General features: G+C 35.1%; 1 protein-coding gene and 1 long non-coding RNA gene across 2 annotated transcripts; both read right to left on the bottom strand.

The window, feature by feature from the left end:
• Positions 1–3,073: 3,073 nt before the first annotated feature.
• On the bottom strand, positions 3,074–4,042 carry LOC113718506 (uncharacterized). The gene is made up of 3 exons (XR_011825719.1): positions 3,747–4,042; positions 3,370–3,553; positions 3,074–3,288 (listed from the first exon to the last, which is right to left on the bottom strand). It is a non-coding gene; the product is annotated as an uncharacterized lncRNA (long non-coding RNA).
• Positions 4,043–17,789: 13,747 nt separating this feature from the next.
• LOC140021380 (uncharacterized) lies at positions 17,790–18,485 on the bottom strand. The gene has a single exon (XM_072072140.1). It carries the CDS (start codon positions 18,483–18,485, stop codon positions 17,790–17,792), a length of 696 nt encoding a protein of 231 aa, XP_071928241.1.
• Between the last annotated feature and the right edge of the window lie 4,798 nt (positions 18,486–23,283).

Here is a 23,283-nt window from a genome sequence, read left to right as displayed (position 1 = left end):
GGGAATGAATATTGATTTATTTCAAGGGAGGCAACTTGTCAAAATTTTATGCGTCTATTCATCTTCAAACAAATGGTTGGCCTTGCTTTAGCTGAAATAGAGATTGTCAGTGATAATTTGTTGCAAAATCGCAATGTAAAATGTTATTCAAAAAAGATGTTGTTACGATGATGTTGGATTGCACGAGGCCCCTGCAAAAAAATAAAAAATTAAGAAGGTTATTTTGAAGATGACGTTACTAGATTTGGGATATTTGCGAGGATTGGTCATCCCTTGAGAGAAATTTTATTGCTATATTCTTGTCTTTAGCAACATTTTTCTCTCTGTACTATGAAAACACTGCCATCTCATTCACTTATATTTTAATGGAAGATATTTGCCGTTATTGACCTTTTGAGGACAGAAAAGTTTAGAAGATGTATAATCAATGTTTTAAAAACCGGACCGTTAATCGAACCGGTGAAGTGAAAGGGTCGAGGTTCAACCGGTCGGACCGGTTCAACCTCGGTTCAATGAATTTTTTAAAAAATAATTTATATAAATATATATGTGCACAAAATAAGACATGTAATGGATAATTTAATACTTTATATGATGAAAAGTTTACTATTTTTGAATAACTTGGATTTTTAAAAATAAGTTTTTTAAATTATACGTTAAAACAAATAAATTTCATCTCAATTTCAATTATATCTACCAAAAAAATCTTAAATATAATCCAAAAATCACAATATTTGAAATTATAAAAAATTCACGTCTATGAGAATTTAGACATTGTGAACTTAAATTTTAATTTACATTTTGGAATTTAAATTTACAATTTAAAAAAGGAAGTCTGGAGTTCGAAGAAAATCAAGAGAATTGAAAATAGAAATGCAAATTTGATAAGAAACAAAAAATGAGATAAAAGTGAGTGGTTGTGGTATTAAATAAATTGGGTTAAAGAAAAATAATTCTTTTTTAACTTTTTTAAATTTAATGGACAAAAACAAAATTAAAATATGGAAGAAAACATCAATAAATTAAAAATAAAGAGGTTTGATTAAAAATGAGTGGCAAAAGAAAAGATGATAGAGAGAGAGTGTGTGTGTGTGTGTATTGAAGATTAAAAAGAAAGAGTCATGAAAGGATGATATTTTGTAAAAAAAATGGAACAAAAGAAATATGAGTGTTTGTTTTATATAAATAAGTTATCAAAACAAACTAATAAGATGTGATAGTGCAACGGTTACTACATTGGTCTTCTATTACAAAGGTCTTGAGTTCGAATCTTGGTAACTACATTTTGCAAAAAAAAAAAAAAAAAAAAAAAAAGGAAAACTCAAGAACCGGAAATAACCGGTTCACATCCGGTTCAGCGGTTTGGCGGTCCGACCGGTTTTTGACCGGTTTCTTGACAAAGTCAAACCTGGCATTGAACCGGACCGGAGCCATGGCCGGTTCGCGGTTCAACCGGTCGAACCGGCCGGTCCGGTCCGGTTTTCAAAACACTGTGTATAATCGTCTGTCTTTCTATATAAGAAAGGTATATTCCTCTAATTTCCATGTTTCTTTTAATTATTATTTTATGGTGATTGTATTTTTTTCAATCCACTTTTCTTCCCCATTGTGTACTTGACTCAGCAAAAAAAAAAAAAAAAAAAAATTAAATTCTAATTTAATTTGCATTATATGCCATGCAAAGTTTCTTTGCTTGCTATCCTTACAGCCAGATGGGTTTGTTTGGATTGTAAGTTATTTGAGATATTTTTACTGTAGCACTTTTTGTAATGTGATGTATGTGAGATGAAAAAATAATTGAGAAAGTAAAAAGGTGTATTGGAAATTGTAATGATGATGTAAGCAAATATACTTGGGGAAATAAAGATCAATCCAAACAAACATGAATTCAAATAATATTTCGCTTGCATCATAAACACATTTTTCAATTCACCTTTTTTTTATTCTCAATCAACTTTTTATCTTACATACATCACATCACAAAAAGTGCTACAGTAATTATTCCAAATAATATTTCAAATAACACTCTATCCAAACAAATGTGACAAAAGAGCTGTTTCTGTTCCCACTGAGGTTGCTATGTCTGCTTTGTATTTCATTTTTCATTTTTCTGCTACGAACAGAAACAAGTTATAGTAGTATATTTCAAACTGATCGTGACTTTTCATAGTTGATTTACGTTTTCCAAAGGTTGGCTTTTCGTAGTTAATAAGCATGCAACACAATTATGGGTATAATTATCGTTAACCTTCAACTGATTATCTTATGAATGGTTATATACACTTATTCATACAGCACCCCAACCAAAAAGGAAAAAAAAAAAAAGGACTTTGTGCAGGATATTTTTATTTCAACGTCTCATAGGCATTGTTTATCAGATTTTTTGAAAGTGCCCTGTCTAAGGTCATCTTAAAAACTATCTCAATGGTTCTTATTCTTGGAACCTTGAACCCTGATTCCAAAAGGGTTGTTGATGAGGATTGATCGTATATAAGTAACTGGATAATTTTTTTTTTTTAATTTTAACAAACTTGCGTGATGATGAAGCAAAACAAAAATCACAGGCGTTCTGTTTATCCATAGCCATCAATGTGCATGTATGAACCATATTGCAGCTTTAATTGAAACTCTAAGTTCTATGCCAAACACAATAGCTATGGCTAAAGAACTCTATTTTAACCATAATGGCTCAGCATTGGAGGAGTTTTTGGTTTACATCTATTACTTATTTCTTGTATAATATTTTTAAGTGGCGAATGATCAGTAAAGTTTTCTTGTTAATTGTGCAGGCCTGTGTAGACTTCGTGGCAGAGGTAGTTGGAGTAACTTCGGGGCCAAAAGGAAGAATTTTGGTGTTGCTGATTAAATTACCTCCCAAGATTGTTAATGGTATTGAAAGTGTTTTAAAAAGGTAACAAGTCTTACATGGTATGTCAGCCTATCTGCTATGTACAAGCAATATTAGTGCTGAAATTGCTAGCAAGTTTGTTGTTTTTTTTACTAAGAAACAATCAAAGCATTTGCACACAGCATCACAAATATCGACGTAATAACATTCCTCGCGTCAAAAGGGTTCTAAAAAAAACACCTGGTTCATTAACTTTAAAAAGAACCACAGAACCAGTAAACTCTGTTCTTGTTTTACACGAAGTTTGAACTTCAATAATTACTTCAGTGGTTTCAATAAGGATTCCCAAAAAGAATGAGAAAATTACCGTCATGTAAATGGGTCCCTTATATCCACATACTTCAGTGAAATAAGGAAGTGCACCAATATGATCCAAGTGGCTGCATAACCCAAATTCAGTTACTCACTAACCAGCAACTCACACACAAAAACACCCCCAGGACTAACAAAGTAAATCATACAAATGTGTGATAATGATGCAACTGAGGGAGCTAGTAAAATCTTCAGCAGCATTGCGAGGGGTCAGTGAGAAGTCAGGATATCGATGGTGATCCAGATATCCCATATGCATCCCACAATCAAACATTATTCTCTTGCTGATTATAGTCACCACCACGCAGCTTTTTCCCACCTCTTGCCCTGCCCCTGATCATCATCACAAAAACCAAATTCAGACTATATAAACCCACAAAACTTCATAACATCAACAACCATTAAGGGTCACTTTTTTCCTCATTGGCATTTTATCAAATGAGCTCTGTACAAAACAATATAACAGCGCCAGGAACCATTATACTAACGGTCATTCACATGACTGCAGGTTGAGTCAGAAAAGTACCTAAAACGAGGCATTCAATCGCCATTCTAGGTGGGTTTATTCTTGCTCTTGCAACACCAGCAGAGTTCTGCAAAACTTATAAGCAAAATGCCAAAACCAACTGAAGTTCGACTTAACCGGAAAACCAGGATGAATTTGAAACAGCTAAAATTCATGAACCATACTGCCATGCACCCAATCACAAAACCAAGTAAAAGAAATTGTTGGCGAATTGGTTTTACATTTGTGATTCTAGTACTTTGCATCAACGTATTCTGTTCCACTTTGTATCGATCATGCAACTGTTTTAGATTGTGATTCGACTATCTTAAATTTAAAAGTAATTTTCTCCATTTAATATATAGCAGGTGAAAACTAAAAAAATATCCTCCATATTCGCTTTATAGGACTTTTGTTGTTCTAATCTTCTATTAATATAAGGATTAATCTTTCCTACACTGACAGTATATACACCATCAGATTGAATGAATGACAATTATACAAAATTTGAATTTAAAATTCAATTTTGGTACATGTATCATAAATCCAATAATGATAGTATATACAATATGTATATAAAATTTACTCTTGATATAATTGAAAAAGTTACGAGTAATCTAATTGTTTTATATTTTAGAGTAGTAGTATTTTAATTAAAGTCATTTTCCCATTTAAAAATTGCTCTTCTCCACTTATGAAAATATCTCCAATAAATATTGCTCTTTAACATTGAAAAGTAACTTAAAATCAATATAATTGGAAAAAATTTACGAGTACACTAATTGTTTTATGCAGTATTTTAAATCAAATTAATTTTTCACTTAGAATAATTATTGATCGGAAAAGGTCCACAAGTAGACCAACTGTTCTAAGTTGCAATTTGATTGTTTTAAATTGAAGTTCTTTCCCATAATCAAGTCGCCAAAAACTGGCCATATGTTTTCATTCATTGTAAAAAGAAGGATTTCTACTAGTCTAATGTACTGAAATAATCCACTTGTACTCCAATTGTTTTAGATGCGGTCCCAGTATTTGCAACCCACTGATTTACGCTCTCTCGTCTTGAATGAGCAGCAAACAGCAATTAATTGCACCGTCAAAACAGAGTCTCAAGCATTACAGGCTTTGCAGGCAGTTCAGCACAAACATTTGGCGCAAGATTATACCTTTCTTGACAGAATTCCAATCAACTGCTATCTGCAATCATGTAACATGTACTTCTGATTGCATCCATCATCTGAGAGTAGGCCTCTCATTCTCATCTCATCAATTAAACATGAAATAGCAGGTTGATTGCCCTCCTTAGCATATCCTCTAATTAATATATCATAAACTACATGATTAGGCCTCATTCCCTTTTTCAACATGTCATCAAACACTTGTTTTGCTTCAATCATGAATCCTTTGTTGGTTAATCCAAAAATCAAGGAACTGTATGCAAACAAATTAGGCGGAATACCCTCTTTAACCATCTGTTTCTGAAGCCTGAATGCTTCTACAAGGTTTCCTTGCTTGCAAAGCCCTGCAATCCAAGTAGTGTAAAAATACTTGTTAGGAACAAATCCAGCGTCGGTCATTTCTCTATAGACCATCTCAACTTGGCTCAATTCCCCCTCCTTGCACATGCCATGAATTAGGACATTGTATGAAATTTCATCAGCATTTTCTTTACTAAAATGCAGTTTTGCTTCGTCAAGACGCCCATTCTTGCAGAGGCCATCTATTAAGGATGTAAGAGTAACAACATCGGGTTGAAAACCTCGAGCCAGCGATTCCTCGTATTCATTCATTGCTGCTTCCACATTTCCAGCCTTGAAATAAGCATGCATAAGAGTAGCAAATATGACTCCATCAGGTGCCACTCCGTGATCCGTCATAACTTTTTTAACTTCAACTGCACTATCCAGCCTATTCATATTGCATAGCCCGGATATAATAACCCCATAAGTAGTGACATCAAGCCTAATACCCTGATCATGCATTCTGCTCAAGTACTTCAGAGAATTATCTACATTCTTTTTCTTGAATTCCCCATCAATCATACTAGTATATACAACAGTATTAGGTTCAACCCCACCTTCCGACATCCTCGAAAACAAGTAAGTAGCCTTTTCCAGCATCCCCCATTTACAAAAACCATCAATTAGAGCTGAATCAGTAACCACATTTGGAAAAACTGAATTCCTGCGCATATCCATGTATAATCCCAGTGCAACTTCCAATTCACCAGCCTTACAATATCCATCAATCAAAGAAGTAAAGATTTGTAAATTTGGGAAAACCCCACTACTCTTCATATCCTTAAACACCCTATAAGCCATATTAACGTTATTCATTTTACAATACATGTCAACAAGTATACCATAAGTTACAACATTTGGTACACAAACTTTCCACATCAAACTCATATACACAAGCAACCCTTCAACCTTTCCAACCTTACAAAACCCATTAAACATTGCGTTAAAAGTAGCCAAATCAGGCCTAACATTCATCAGCCCACTACAAACTTTCCTCATCATAAAACAAGCATCACCAACATCAGCATTTCTCAAGTACCCATCAATCAGAGAATTGTAACTAACTATATCAGGCAAACAACCAAGTTTTGGCATCAAATTTATCAACTTTTGAGCAGAACCAGGAAATCCTAGATTGCAGAAGTATGAAATGACGGAGTTAAAAGCTGAGACATGAGGAAAGTAGCCTTTTGAAATAAAGGTAACAAGGAGTTTCAATGAGAGGTCGCCGCAGTTGGACCGTGTGAGGCTGTGGAGAGACTTGTTGAAGTCATGGCGGTCCGGAAACTTTCTTGAGGCTTTGAATCTTTGAAGACTATAAGCGAAGAATTTCAAAGCCTCTTTAGTCATGAGAATAAGATAAAATCTCGCTTCGGAATTTTGTCGAACATGTTGTGAGTACTATATGCACAGTTCATTCGCTTCACTGCAGACGAAAGGCCCTTCCGTGCTCCTTATTATAAGTTTACCGCGGCGGCAAAAGTTGGGTATAATATGCCAATATTATTGCCCTTGAAGACGAGAATCCAACAGCATTATACCAATCACGCCTTCAGGTGCCCCAACCCCAACCGTTTCGTTCACATCAATTAGGCCTTCAGTTTCCATTTAGTAAACGTATCCACTTAAAGAACCCATTTAGTAAGGCCCATTTCGGTGATGATCAAAAATTTAAAAACAATTTTAAAAAAAAAAGAAATAAAAATAGACAGTTTAATCTTTAAGGTATTGCTTCCAGAATTGCAGTGATTTCTACACTTGCCCTATTCAGTTTGAATCTTGATTTAGCGGATTGCAATTGGCAAGTGCATACGGGTTAAATTTGGAATGATCATCACTTAAAAGTCAAGTCTGAAATCTGGTTTGTGGATGTATCATGTATGAAAAGCAAATGGATGCGCATGGCTAAAGCAATAAACTATAACAACATAACATTCACTTATAGTTCCATAATACTTTAAAGAAGACAAGATAATACTTTTTTGTATCTTAAAAAGAATCTATATCCACAATAAATCACAATGAAAAGTATCCTATCATAGCAAAAGATTTATTATTGATTATAAAATAACAAATATTGGTATGAAAAACTTAACACTCGTTCCCTTTATAATTGTGCCAAATTACTTTACAATTGTTTAGAAAAATAAATTAAATTTTATAAGATAAGATCATTTTAGGGTATTCATTAAAATTTTGACCCTATTTTAAGGTTTAGTTACCGAACTGTCAAATTAAGGGAAATGAGTGTAATTTTCAGAACTTTGGGGAACTGAGTGAAATGGTTAAAAACTTCAAGAGAGTTTTCTGAAATTATTCCTAATACATATCCTAGAACCTGCCGACATGGCTCTAACTGTTAATTGAACTAGCAAGATTTCATAAACTAGCATTATATTCTAGCTCAAAGGGGTCTTGATGGAAGGTTTCGAAATCCACTAAATCGACTTAACATCTGAGTCACCAATCACCATTGTGTATTTGATGTCGAGCAGTGCACCGCATTAGCTTTTCATCATGATTCTTCCTAAGTCATATGACCGAGAAAATGATTGCCAAACATATAACCAAACAAAAATATTTAGTTCTTAAAGTGAAAACTTATAGCATAAATACTTCTTATATATATATAAATACAACAAACCTATTAGTGGAATATGTCAGATACATACAGTTTAATCCAAACACACACTGCTAAAATTGAGACCTCAAAATTTAAGGAATTTTGGTTCAAATCTCCCTTCTCATGCTCTGCTCCTTAAATCCAACACCTCTCTTGATAAGAAAAATTTTTTGAAAAAAAAAAAAAAGTGCGCACACGAACACACATCTGGTGTATACTTGGTCGTTTCAGTAAACCTAGCATTTGATTTAATGTCTTGCTTAAGAAATTAACACTTTTAGAGTAGAGTCTCTTTAAACCTGATCAACAAAGGCTACAAACTTACTTTAAATAAATATACTTGCATCAGGCAAGAAGCATGAGTGAAGATACTCAAGCTGCTTGAAACTAGTGCTCTAAACAAATGGAGTTTTGCACCAGTTTTGTTGATAGGTCCAAGTTTGGGATAACCATAAATCTTATAACTGTGCATGCAAATTTGAGCTACTTCAACTGAACTTGAGAAATTCATTCGACCAAGCTAATATTAGCCAAATTAAGATAAAATATCTAACATCAGTCAAGAAATCAAGTCATTTGCCTCTTTGTTTTTTTAATCTTTTTTCCTTCTTTTCAGCCTAATATAAAGAGACTACTTCCAACAAGACAGCAAGTTTTGTTATTTATTTTTAAAAAATAATATTTTATACGAACACAACTTTATTCAACAGAAGTAAAGTAAAAAGATTGTCCATCTCTCTCATTTTTTAACTATTCCTATGTGTTTTTGGCATGGACATCTCGAGCTTATTCAACCAGCTTTTCATAGCTGCACTGCTTTGCTGCACCTTTTTTGGTAATGTTGCAAGTTTGCAGCCTACCCAAGATCATATTAAGCACTTATCCACAATTCCTGGATGTCATAAAACTTCAAACAGAAACCAGTTTCTGTTGTTCTTCTAGAACAAAAATACAAATGTTAAATAGAAAATTTAATAGTAGTTATAACAATAACTATAACAATTATAAAATTAACTATAATAAAATAGTTAAAATGATAATATAATAATGCTCAAATGTGGAGGGTTGAAATACAGATATCTCATTTTCTTTAAAGTGATTCAATACTTTGCGAAAGAACCAATTTCGGTGTAGTAGAATCTCCGACTTGTCACTCTCAAGATACAACCGTCCAACCACACTTACTGTTATTCTCATTAATCTACACAACTAAGAGAGTATAATTCCATTAACACTAATTTTGCTTGTCAAACTATGACATAGAAAAATAATAGAAGAGTAGATAGTTTTTCTTTTATTAATTGTAGCTCACAAAACGTAAGTTGTTATGCTCTTTTTTCTATCTCAACTACACATATTTCTAGGAGAAGAAAAATTAATCAAATATAACCCACACTAATTAATATCCTCAGTAAATGCTGAAAATTATTTGCTATTCAAGGCACATTCTAGTTTGAATTGTAGGTTACAAAATTTATTATAATTGAAAAGCCATAATTTCATATAATAAATCTTTAGTCAAAAATCAATCAAATGCCAATAAATTTCAAAAACATTTACCAATTTATTCTCCAATTTATTATAATTGAAAAGCCATAATTTCATATAATAAATCTTTAGTAAAAAATCATGCAAACACCAATAAATTTCAAAAACTTTTACCAATTTATTCTCCTTGAAACTTACACATTTAATTAAGAATTTTACTATTTTATTGAAATATTGCAACAATCCCCCACTTATTTTAATAAAATAAAATAGTATAATATTATTAGCAAGAAAAAACTAGCATGCATGATATAGGTTGCAATGTCTTGTACTTATATTTAGTATAATAATTTTTTTCCAATAACAGAGCTAGTAGTGAATTGTGGTCTCGATTTGAGTTATTGGATATTATCTTACACACATAATAGTCTAGATATTCTCATGAGCTTATAACTCTAGTACTCTACAGCCTCTACGTTCAATCCCAATTTTTTCATGAGCGCATAAGAGAACAAGTCCCAATTCTCTTTAGAACTGCCCTACCCTTAACACTCATATAGGCGAAATCCACCAAGGGTGCTCTAGTAACTCAAACACCTCACTCATAAGAGTTATAGATTTCATTAAGAGCAATGTAGCAGCGCAACCTTTCTTCCATTACAGGATGTATGTAAATATATCATAGGGATGGACCATAATTATTAACAGTTGTGTATGCTTCTTTTCAAATCACCATGTAATTAGTTTTTCCCTTTTGTAAGGATCCAAGACAACCTAAGAGGGGGGTGAATTAGGTTGATTAAAAAGCTAATCAAGTTATGGGCACTTTTTGTTCAAAATGAAATTTACCCTCTTTTCTAAGTGACCACACAATGTAGCAATTAGTAAGAAAGCACGATTGTTTGGGAGTAGAAGAGATAAGCAATTAAAAAATCACAATATAAAAATAAGTAAATAAGAAGGGAAGAATTGCAAACCAATTGACTATCAAACTCCTTTTGAGCTTGTAGATCAATTTATAGAACAAGCTTCTTCAAGTTGATGAAGTACAACCAATCTTGTGTACAAAGGAAGGTTCACTTCCTCCTTACCCCAAACTCCACTCGGTCAAGCAAGGAAGTTTTACTATCCCTCAGTACAACCCTCACAGAGCTACACTATTGAAGTATTCACTCACAAATGAAAATGTTAAAATGAACTTTTGCACATTGAAGATACAAAAGATCTAGAGTAGTTTTATTGAGAAAACACTCTCCAAAGAAGATTTGTAGTCTTGGTGGTATGAAATTCGAACCTAACTCTTGGGATTTCTAATCATTAAATTGGGTATCCTTGCACGTGATTTAGAATTTATGGACTTTAGTCACATCCCTCTCATGATTTATCATATCTTTGCCTCAATTTTGAGTTATTCACAATCATCACAAAACATAAACAAAGATATGATTTATTGACACTCGAGTTCAATTATTTCATCAAGTACCACAATAATGCTATGATAATACTAATATTTTGTGAGAATATTTCTCACATAATTGACATACAAGCAATTATATTTATTTCAAGTTAAGACTCAATGTTTTCAATTTTTTTGATTCTAGTAGCCAATAGTCTCACTAGAAATCATCAACATAAATGACCATTAGTTTACTACTAGGAGTTACTTTACTTCTCAAAAATTCTCAATTTCCTCTAGTAGATCAGTAGTTCATAGACCTATTAGGAACAATTTTTGCCAGTTTCATGAAATTTTCATAGAGCTTCTTTTCGCAAGAATATGAAATACTTATTTCAAGTGCCTTCACATTATATTCACACTTTTGAATGCATATCTATCTGCACAAACTCAAAGAAAGAATTAAAAAATCCAAAACCATGATACTCAATGTTATTTAACATTGCACTTAATTGCAAATTTAAAATTCATACTCGCAAGTTGCAAAAATAACATAGTATCACATGAGATTTGTAATTTTTTTTTGTTATTCACAATAAACATTAATGTTATTGAGAATCTTCAATAATATATTAGATTCTTTGCATTAATTTTTAGCAAAGAAAAAAAAATTCCCACTATTTTAGTACTTTAATAATATGCAAAAATAAAATCCTTTGCATATTAGTATAGAAAATTATTATGAAACCCCACTATTTGTCACAACTTTATAACATGCAATGGAGTATATATCGATTGCAATTAAAGTAAAACCCAATTAATCATACCCACTGGAAATTCACTTTTACTTGTTAAGAAGGCATCTTTAAAATTTCTTCTAAAATGCATGGTGGCAACTTGTCTAGTGGAGTAACAAGTTATAATTGTTCAGCAATTTAAACTTCTTCGCATCTACATCTCTGATACTATATTTTCCCTATACATCCTTTCATATTGTTGACAATAGGATACGAAATTTCATAAAAGTTATGAACTTCATTAGAAAGATTATACAATTAATAATTCAAGCAATGGAATCAACAACTTCCCTTTTTGCTGAATTTTTCTTCACAAGCATTCCTTAATGCTTCATATATCTCATTGGTTAAGATCTTCTTATATTTTTCTGTCCATAGGTAGACTATATTGAAGTCTTCTAAGTTTGATAGTAAGGACTTGTAAGTTGAACTCCATCTTGATCTGAATCAATTTAAAATTGTCGTTTCACTAGAACAAAAATATAAAAGTCAAATAGAAAAATTAACAGCAGTTATAACAATAACTATAACAATTACAAAATTAACTATAATAAAATAGTTAAAATGATAATATAATAATGCACAAATATGGAGGGTTGAGGCACGGATATCTCACTTTCTTTAAAGTAATTCAATCCTTTTTGGAAGAACCAATTTCGGTATAGTAGAATCTCCAACTTGTCACCCCCAAACTACAACAATCTAGTCACACTTGTTATCACTCTCATTAGTCTGTACAACTAAAAGAGTATAATTCCATTAACACCGGTTTTACTTATCAAACTATGACATAGAAAAATAATAGAATAGTAGGTAGTTTTTCTTTTATGAATTATAGTTCACAAAACATAAGTTATTATACCCTTTTTTCAATCTCAACTACTCATATTTATAGGTGAAGAAAAATTAATCAAACATAACCTACATTAATTAACATGTTAAGTAAATGTTGAAAATTATTGGTTATTCAAGACACATTCTAATTTGAATTGTAAGTTACAAAATTTATTGTAATTGAAAAGTTATAATTTCATATAATAGGAGACCTCTACCACAGTGTATTTGATAAAATTTTAGAATCTGTTCCCAAACTGTTTTAGTAAATATAATTTCAAACTCTATTCCTATGAATTCAGGAACCTCTACCATAGTGATGATCACCTAGTATTGGTAGAAAGTTTAAACATGTTGGATTATTTCATTGGTCTATACTAGTGGGCATGGTAACTGTTTACTACTCTTCGGGTATCAATGCTGAAAGTGATGTTTAGGTGGTATGTTTTGTATACATTTTGTATCAATTAGTTTTATTATATTCTAATTTGGACATGAAAGTGCTTTTATTTTTTATGTGTATGTGTACCTTTCTCGTAAGTTGATCCTATTTTGTAGTTGATATTTGGCACAAAATGTTCTATTTAAATTCAACAAATTTTACAAAACTGTGAGACCAAAAAGTATAATTATCTCTTGGCAGCATATTGATAGGTTTAGTTGCTACATCCTGGCTGTTAGAATAGGAAATGCTTCTGATGGCACCAATAGCAGTACATGAAGATATTAACTTCTGCAGTAGTAGTCCATATCACTAAGGACCATAGAAAATCATGAAAAGTTGAAGCAAGTAGAGTTTTGACTTTCCTTTATTTTGTTGTCTACTCTTGTTAAATAATAATCAAGTATCACTTCTTCATGTGTGGCTCTCCATGTCTCCCATTTCTCTGTTGCTTTTTGTCTGGCCTATTTCCATTTTTCGAATAATTTGTGTAGAAAACCGATACATGTTGCCATGGTCAACCTTGATGCTATGAAATGTTTATTATAGTGTCTTTCGACAATTCTAGTAACAACTCATGTGCATGGCAAAAGTACTCTGAAATTCTGTCAAATGATACCTTCATTTTTTTTTTTTTTGCCTTTCAGGGTGCCTAGAGGTTAGGAATCGTCGGGCTCTTACATGCTCAGCAATTTTCCAGTAATATCAAAGAAGAAATCTTGCAGTTTTATGCATGGTTTATGTCGTTAAAACTAAATGGCTTGAAGCTTGTGATTGTTAAAAGACCAAAGTTCCTGTACTTAAGGGGCACATGGCTTATGACTCAATTCTCTCAAGAGGTTTGTGTCAGGCTCCGAGCTAGCACCGCCACAATGGCTTCAATAGTCACCGGAAAGGATAACAGAAAGAGAGGAAAGAGAGAAAGGTAGGTAGACGAAGAGAGAAAGGGAATTAACAGAAAGAGGGAAATATTGGAATTTGTTGATTTCAGACAAATAAGATCCTAACTGCCTATTACAATCATTCGGTGGGTTATTTATGCAATTAAGCTTTAACCGCCTTTATTAACTACTAACTGTCACTTAGTTGAACGACACCGTTTCTGGTGTCTGTGCCCTGAGCCTACCAAACGCTAAGCAATGTGAATAAAACGACAATAGCTAACTTTTGAGTTCCTGACAATTCCTCCCCCTTAGGCAAAGCTTGTCCTCAAGCTTGGAATGCTGGAAACTGTTTGTCGATGAAGTCCTTGTCTTCCCAAGAGGACTCTGATTCTGGTAGCTGATCCCACTTCACTAAGTACTGGATGACCACTTGAGAGTTACGCCTGATAGCTCTACGTCTCAAGATTGCCTCAGGTTGAAGTAAGCATTGGTCAGAGGAGTCCCATGCAGGCAACATAGGTTCAGTGCCCTGAGCATCTCCAATCCTTTTCTTTAACAGCGAAACATGAAACACTGGATGAACCTTAGCTCCAGCAGGTAACCGCAACCTATAGGCTACCGCCCCTACCTTGGCAATGATCTGGAAAGGTCCATAGTATTTTGCTGTGAGTTTCAAACTCCTTCGAATAGCCACCGTTTGTTGTCTATAAGGTTGTAGTTTAAGAAACACCCAATCCCCCACTTGAAGTGTACGTTCAAACCTATGTCTGTCAGCAAAGAGTTTCATGCGGTTCTGTGCCTTTGCCAAATTCTCCTTGATGAGTGAGATGACCTGGAGCCTATCCTGCACCAGGTCAGTTGCAGCTGGAATAACACTGTCGTGAAAGGGCCCCAAAGGAATGTGGTTGGGCTTGTATCCATACAATGCCTCAAATGGAGTAATTTGTAAGCTGGTGTGGAAGTTGGTGTTGTACCAAAGCTCAGCTGTGGGTAGCCATCTACTCCATTGAGAGGGGTGTTCACTGCACATACACCTAAGATAGTTTTCCAAGCATTGGTTCACTCGCTCACTCTAACCATCAGACTGGGGATGGTAGGATGAGCTATAATGCAGGCCAACTCCCAACAGATGGAACAACTCTTGCCAAAACCTGCTAATAAAAATTCTATCCCTATCTGAAATCATAGATTCTGGTAATCCATGAAACCTATAAATCTGGTCAAGGAAGACCTGAGCTATCTGTTGCGCAGTGAAAGGATGTGTGAGACGTATGAAGTGACTGAATTTTGTCAGTCGATCCACCACTACCAAGATAGTGTCAAAACCATGAGATAGGGGCAGCTGCTCAATGAAATCCATGGATATGTGAAACCATGCCTGTTGTGGAACTGGAATAGGTTGCAAAAGTCCAGGATAGGGAACATTCTCATGCTTGTTCCTTTGGCATACATCACAAGACCTGACAAAAGTGACAACATCCTGCTTGATTCCCGGCCAATAAAATAGAGTTTGTATCCTGTGTAGACATCCCCTTTGGCCAGAATGCCCCCCTACTGCTGAGTCATGTAGAGCCTGGATCACCTTGCCACGAATACTATTAGCAGATCCCACATATAGTCGATCTTTAAACTTGAGCATTCCCCTATCCAAGTGATAGTCTGAGACTGCATTGGGGTCTAACAGGAGCTGAGCTATCTTCTGCTGAGCCTCATTATCCCCCTCATAGCTTGCAACCAACTCCTGCATCCATGTTGGTTGGACTGAGGAAATTGCACACATGGTACAATTTACTGCTATGTCCCCATGAGGGTCTTCAAACCTCCTCTTGGATAGCGCATCTGCCACCCCATTGTCAGCTCCTTTTTTGTACTGGATTTCGTAGTCCAGCCCAAGTAATTTGGTGAGCCATTTATGTTGCAGGGGATGCGTGAGCTTCTGCTCCAGCAAGTGTTTGAGAGCTTGGTGATCAGTTTTGATGACAAAATGATGGCCCAGCAAGTAGTGTTTCCACTTGGTCACGGCTAGCACCAGAGCAAATAGCTCCTTCTCATAAACAGATAACCCCAAGTTCTGGCTAGATAGAGCTTTGCTGAGGAATGCTATAGGATGTCCATGTTGCATTAACACTGCTCCAATCCCTACTCCGCAAGCATCAGTCTCTATAACAAAAGGAATTTCAAAATCTGGCATACTGAGTACTGGAGCTGTGGTCATGGCTCTTTTGAGGTCTTCAAAAGCCATCTGAGCATGATGGTTCCACCCAAAACTCTCTTTCTTAAGTAGCTGAGTTAAAGGCTTGCAAATTACACCATACCCCTTTATAAATCTTCTGTAATATCCAGTCAGCCCCAAGAATCCCCTTAATTCTTTAACTGAGTTAGGAGTGGGCCAAGACAGGATACATCCCACCTTATCTGGGTCCATGTTGACCCCAACCTCAGAAATCACATGCCCCAAATATTCCATGGATGTCTGAGCAAAAGAGCATTTTGACTTCTTACAATATAACTGGTTATCCGCTAAGACCTAGAGTACAATTTTTAGGTGTTGTGCATGTGACTCTAGAGTGGGACTGTAAACCAAGATGTCATCAAAAAATACCAATACGAATTTTCTCAGGAATGGCTGAAAAATCCTATTCATCAAAGCCTGAAATGTGGTTGGTGCGTTTGTTAGGCCAAAAGGCATTACTAGAAATTCAAAGTGCCCATGGTGTGTTTGGAAAGCAGTCTTGGGGGTGTCTGCTACCTTGACCCTCAACTGATGGTACCCAGCCCTGAGGTCCAACTTAGACATATACTTGGTGCCATGTAACTCATCTAGCAATTCATCAATATTGGGGATGAGAAATCTATCCTTGACAGTCACCTCATTTAGCTTCCTGTAATCTATACATAGTCTCCAAGTACTGTCTTTTTTTTTAACCAACAAGACAGGGGAAGCAAAAGGACTAGTACTGTGTTTAACAATCCCATTCGTAAGCATTTCTGCAACCTGCTTCTCAATTTCTGCTTTATGGGAGTGGGGGTACCTGTAAGGCTTGAGTTTAAATGGTTCTGCCCCTGGTTTGAGAGGGATTTGGTGATCCAGCTCCCTTTCTGGAGGTAGTCCCATTGGAGTAGCAAATATCTGTGGAAACTGCTGTAAAACCTGTTCCACCAGCTCTGGGATGTCTTTCTGAAGGTCTTTGGTGGAGTTCGCCTGCAGGTGTGCACACCTCTTCTTTTTTTCTTGGATGAAGGATCTGAGATCCCTTCCTCTCACAAGCTCCATCGTAGGTTGATTTATGAACCCTTGGAGGTGAAGTAATTGCCCTCGATCACTGAGTGCGATACTGAGAGTGTGGAAGTCAAAGGTGATTGGACTGAACTGACACATCCAATCAACCCCCAGAATGATATCCCAACTTCCTAGTTCCATTATCTTCATGTCAAACTGAAATTGGTAGTCTTGTATCCTCCAAGCTACCTTAGGACAAGCTGTCCCACTGGTGATGTCTGTCCCATTTGCTAAAGTCACAGTAAAAGGATTCACAGATTGATAAGGTAAGTGCAGTAAGATAACAAGTCTATGGTTGATAAAACTGTCAGAACTCCCGGTGTCCACTAGTATTTTGATTGGTAAGCCACCTATACTGCCAATCAGCATGATGGACTTCCTCTGAATAGCACCAGACAAGGCATTCAATGATACCTCAGCCATCTCCCCAACTTTACCAGTAAACTCATCCTGTTCCCCCACTGCATCCTCAAAATCAGTCTCCTCTTCTTCTTCCACACTAAGGCAGTTCAGACCTTTTGTCCTACACTGATGCCCCAACCCAAACTTTTCTCCACACCTGTAGCACAGGTTGTTTTTGCGCCTGTACTGCAGCTCTTCTGCTGAAAGTCTTCCTACCTCTTTGTGTGCAACTTTAGTCCTCCTAGTGTTAGGAGTTATCGCAGGAAGCCTGTAAGAACTAGGTAGGTTCTGTCCACCAAATTGGCCCTTGTACATCCCAAACTTAGGCTTCATGGCAATCTTGCCAGAATTTTTGGTCTGCTTACATTGCACCTCCAGTGCATACTCTTGCAACTCTGCTACTTCAAATGCTTGGTCAATGTCTGTGGTCTAAACATCTTTACCATGGGCTTGATCTCCTCTTTCAACCCACTGATAAAGCTGGAAACAAAATAGGACTCATCTAATCTGGGGTTCTTGGTCAACATCAGAGTTTTTAATTCCTCAAATTTTTCCTCATACTCCTCCACTGTCCCCACTTGTTGCAGTTTGTTAAATTCTTCTACTATGTCAAGTGATCCCTTTCCAGAGAAACGCTCACATAGCAACTCGCTAAACTCTTCCCAATTTAGCCCAGGTTTAGCTAATTTCACCCCTTGGAACCAATTATCGGCTTTGCCTTCTAAGAACATCTCCACTAAATCTACTTTCTGGCAAGCAGGTATTTGGTAGTTCAAAAAATATTTATGACATTTCCTAAGCCATTCCCTTGGATTTCCTGTCGTAAACATCGGCAAATCTAATCTAGGCAAATTGGGAGTGAACATCCTACCTCTGGATTCCTGCTGATGGCCTGCCATTTCAGCCTGAGCCGCCAGTCGAAAATGCGAGGGTGGTGTAGGTAGAAGAGGTTCGGAAGATCCTCCTTCGTTCTCCTGGACTCCCTTGTCCTTCATCATCACTTTCATTAACACACTGAACTTTTGCTCCAACTTGCAGAATTTCTGGTCCAGATTTCCCACCATCGTCTCCAGTCTCGAGTTGCTCTTCTCCATTTCCTCCTGGAGTCTCTGCCGTAACTCATTTGCCCGGACGTATGCAGAGCGGCCATGGATTCGGCTAATTCCTGGAGCTTACTCTCCTGTTTCTTCAGCTGATCTTCCAAGGATCGGTATCTTGTGCCTTCCGCCATGGCAGTCCTTCTTCCTCAGCAGCCAAGGATCGGCTGCTCTGATACCAACTGTCAGGCTCCGAGCTAGCACCGCCACAATGGCTTCAATAGTCACCGGAAAGGATAACAGAAAGAGAGAAATGTAGGTAGAGGAAGAGAGAGGGGGAATTAACAGAAAGAGGGAAATATTGGAATTTGTTGATTTCAGACAAATAAGATCCTAACTGCCTATTACAATCATTCGGTGGGTTATTTATGCAATTAAGCTTTAACCGCCTTTATTAACTACTAACTGTCACTTAGTTGAACGACACCGTTTCTGGTGTCTGTGCCCTGAGCCTACCAAACGCTAAGCAATATGAATAAAACGACAATAGCTAACTTCTGAGTTCCTGACAGTTTGCCACTAGTATCTGAAAGTTATTGTATAAGTTTTCTTGTTTTCTTCATTGAATCTAATTTTGGACCTTTGTGACATAATTTCTCATTTTAGGGTGTCTAAACTTCCATGTTTGTTTATCTGTTCAGCTTATTCTATCAGATGATGACATCAAAAAATATACAAATGCACGGCCTGGTATGTCATTTAAGAAGAGTAAAAAAATGGACAGTATTATAAATGAGGAAACGTCCCGGGTGACTAGAGGGAACATTGCTAAACGTTAGCAATCTACATAAAAGAGTGCCATTCATGACACAGACAACAAAATGTCATCTAATGTATTTTCTGTGAAACTGTTTTGCTTTTCTAGATCATTTCAGGTAGTCTATTCTGCTCTTAAATGTACACAAACCACCTAAATTTTTCATCTGCAGAAAAACTTCTTTTATTATTGGTTCTTTTGACACAAAAGAATGTTTGAGTAAATTATTTGGATATTTGTGAACTAATAAATTGCTTTTTCAATGAGGAAGTCTAGCAAGGTTCTAGAATTTTAATTGTCGACTGTTAATTGTTAGAGACTAAGTCCCTGTAAGTGTTGTATTGAAAATTTTTCAATTTATTTGGGACTTTAGAGTAGTTAATCTTCCACATAAAAGAGCTCAAAAGGACAACATATTGCTATTTTAAACAAAATTTGAAAATTGTAAATAGCAACATTTAGAATATTAGAGCACTATTTTTAGTATTTTATCTTTTTTGGCTCAATTTGGCAAAAAATTTTTGTTTTAATGTACTAAAAAGTTAGATACCACTTTTACCACTAAATCTTTAGTAAAACACTATCAACTAAGTATATTGATGGACGAGCTCATTTCAAACAAAATTTCTATTTTGGAGGGCTTAATTGAGTTTTATTCACTATATATATGTATGTGTCTGTAACATAGGGCTAGATCCATCTATTGACCTACATTGGAGGAGCAAATTGAATTTCACCCAAAGTTCAATTCGGACATCTCAATTCTATGATGTGATTGTAGTAAAGGGAGAAGTAGAGGATCATTTGTGCAAGACTACCTTAACTAGTTAATTAGTTAGTGCTAAGACAGTGGGTAGTTAATTTGTCAGCCAGGTTAATGGCGGTGAGAGCTAGTTAATCAATTTCTTTTCTATAAGTTCTTCTTTCTCGTAATTGTATTTTATTCTCTAATCATTCATCAATTTTCTTTTTTGTAAACTATTCTTTCTCGTAATTATATTTTCTTCTCTAATCAATCATATGATACACATAAAATGACTTAGTCAAACTTAATATTAGTTTCCCAATTTCTACCTTGCATATAAGAGGGAAGAGAGGTTTAGGGTTTTGCCTCCCTTCTCAATACATGGCTTTCTAATAATTTGACAAGTGACATACTTCTAGCTATAATATTCCTTGCAAATTGCTGTTGATGCTTTTTTTTGTCTACCGAACCACAAATTTACGCATTTTATAAAAGTTTGGGCCTTTTTCCTGTTCTTCTAATAAGCCCTGTGGGTTTCATTAGAGTTGATTATTTTATTAAATTGGTGCGCTATCTGACCCATTACCGTTAGATTAGTCTTACTAGACTAATATTACATTTACATCCTTAAATTCATTTCCATCAAGTTCTAAATGTAATTATTTAGATATGCAAATGGCAACTAATTAATGGAGCTCTCTATTTTATCGGCTATTCCAGTAACTGTACCAACTTTTTCACCAAGCTATCCTCTAATTTTTATGCCCAAGAACAGCTTTCTTTCTTTCCTTTAATGCAATGTTATGAGGATCGGTTTACTATGTTGAAGAAAGTTGGGACAATGGCATACAAAATGGAGCTACCAAGGGACTATTTCAACTTCATCCGGTCTTTCATATGAGTCTACTCAAGCCTTACAACAAAAATCCCAACGGCTCTTCACAAAACGTGTTGTCAAGAGCAGCTGCTATGATAAAGGAACGAGCACGACAAGGTAGCTGATGAGAATCTATCAGATCATATCATTTGTCACAAAAATCATGTACCATCAAAAGAGTAGTTGGTGAAATGCGAGACCTACCAATGTCAGAGACTAGCTAGGAGCTATTCGAGAAATTGTGACAATTCACCAAGCTATTATAGGAATATGACATGACAAAGGCATTAGGAATATCGCCTAACTCAATTGGGAAAGAATGGCGCACTCCATATGTGTCCAATTCCATCAAATATCAATCACGTATTACCTCTAACATGATTGCTGGGAAATATTTTAGTAGTAAGCATGTCTAGCTTATCGAGAGAACTATGACTAGATGGCCATAGTGGTTTCGTAGAATATTTCAGATCACTGTAGGCTACTCTAGTATGTTGAGCAATAGTTACACTTGTATATAAGAGGTTTAGACTAGGGTACAATGTTCTAGAGGTTTAATTTTATAACTAAGTTTGTAGAATTTCTAGAATTCTCTAGGGCATATTGTCTTGTCTATAAATAGGTCAAGCCCTCATTTGTAATCATCCAACTTGTGAATATAATTTTTAAAAGTTCCCTATAAAGCTTTCCTTCTTTAGCCTCCAACCATAACCATAAGTGAATTAAGTAGAGCTCCATAGCAGAAAAACATTTATTTCCTCTATTCAATCTTCGTTTTCTCATCTCCGTCCCCTATCCCCTTCCGAAAATGGCTAAAACGTCTTTACTTGATTTATCGGAAGATATTCTAGTCATCCACATTTCCTACAATTGCCACTATCTACAATTTCTTCACTCCAATGTGTGAACAGATATTTTTGGCCTTTAATCTCTACAAGAAAATTTCTTCCTTTTATCTCAAATTCTCCCTACCAGCAACCATTATTGTCTCGCACAACTTCATTCCATTTGTCATTTGGATTATGAAATGTTCCTGAAAGAATCAATGCTTACAATGAGCTTTATATGGAGCGAAAAGAGATTGAAATTGAAATCCAATGAGTGACTAAAATATATTGTTTTAATAGGAAATCTTACCATTGATACAAGATTATTTTTATTTTTATTACATTTTGGATTTGAGTAATGTTGTGACAAATGCATGCAAAGCAAGCACTTTAGACCACAATTGCACTTACCATTGATGCAAGATTTCATAAACTAGCATTATGTTCTAGCTCAAAGGTGTTCCAATGAAAGGTTTCCAAATCCACTAAATTGACATAATATCTGAGTCACCAATCGCCATTGTGTATTTGATACCAAGTGGTGCACCGCATAAGCTTTTCATCATGATTCTTCCTAAGAATACGACAATCGTAGGATCTTGAACTCCTTTGTTTCCACAACCATTCCAAAATCGAAGGCTTCCACCAACCCGTCAACCCCCATCAATGTCGACGGTAGCTACGACAGAGTGATGAATTCCCCAAGAATTGGGTTTGATACATAAAGAGTTGACAAAAGCCTTTTTCTTTGCTTTGCTTTTTTGAACAGTGAATTGATACGGAAGCAAACATAGCCATGGCAATATCCCACGATAGTGATTGTGTAGATACCAAATTTTTGTCAATTTTAACATTTTCTTAGATTTTATCTATTTAATGAGCCATTTATTTTCTTGTATTTTAATTTTATTTTATTTTTCTTTTCTCTCATTTTTGTAGGTTTATGTTAAGAAAAGAAAAATAGAAGAAAAATCACCCCTAATCATTTCTCTTTTACCAAATACACTATTAACCTATTGTTACACTCAATTTTGTTTCATTGATCTTTCTTGTCATTTGGTAAAAAAAAAAACCATCATTTTATCAACCTAATCTATCACCAACTCTGCTCTCTCTTGGTCTCTTTTTTCTGGTCAAGACAAGACACAACTCTCTTTTTTGCTTTGTCTCAGCTTTTTCTTTTTTAATTAGTTATATTAAAAACATGTTTAGTTGCTAGTTTGTGTCTTTCTCTTGCTGGTTTTGTTACTGTTGTATTGTTGGGCAAGACATAAACCAGATTAAAGAAAAGGAAATAATTTTTTGTGTACACATGACAAGTGTGTGAAAAAATGCTTAAATAGAAAGCTGAATTAAAATGCTAAATTTTGTGCATATATTGTTGTTATGATGGGTATTTGTGACTAGTTAATGGCTTGGAAAGGTTGCTTAATTAAGTTTTTTTTTTTTTAGTCTAAAAGGCAATGAAAAATGGATTTTTTAAGGGCTGTTTTGCTTTAATTTGTCCTTTCATTGTTGTTTTCTTATCAAACTAAGATCATAATTGTATTGGAGAAGTTATAAGGAGTGTTGTAATATAAATTTTATGA

Source organism: Coffea arabica, chromosome 11e, assembly GCF_036785885.1.
Source record: "Coffea arabica cultivar ET-39 chromosome 11e, Coffea Arabica ET-39 HiFi, whole genome shotgun sequence".
NCBI lineage: Eukaryota > Viridiplantae > Streptophyta > Magnoliopsida > Gentianales > Rubiaceae > Coffea > Coffea arabica.
Note: the sequence above shows the minus strand (reverse complement) of the source record. Positions and strands in the feature narration are given on the sequence as shown.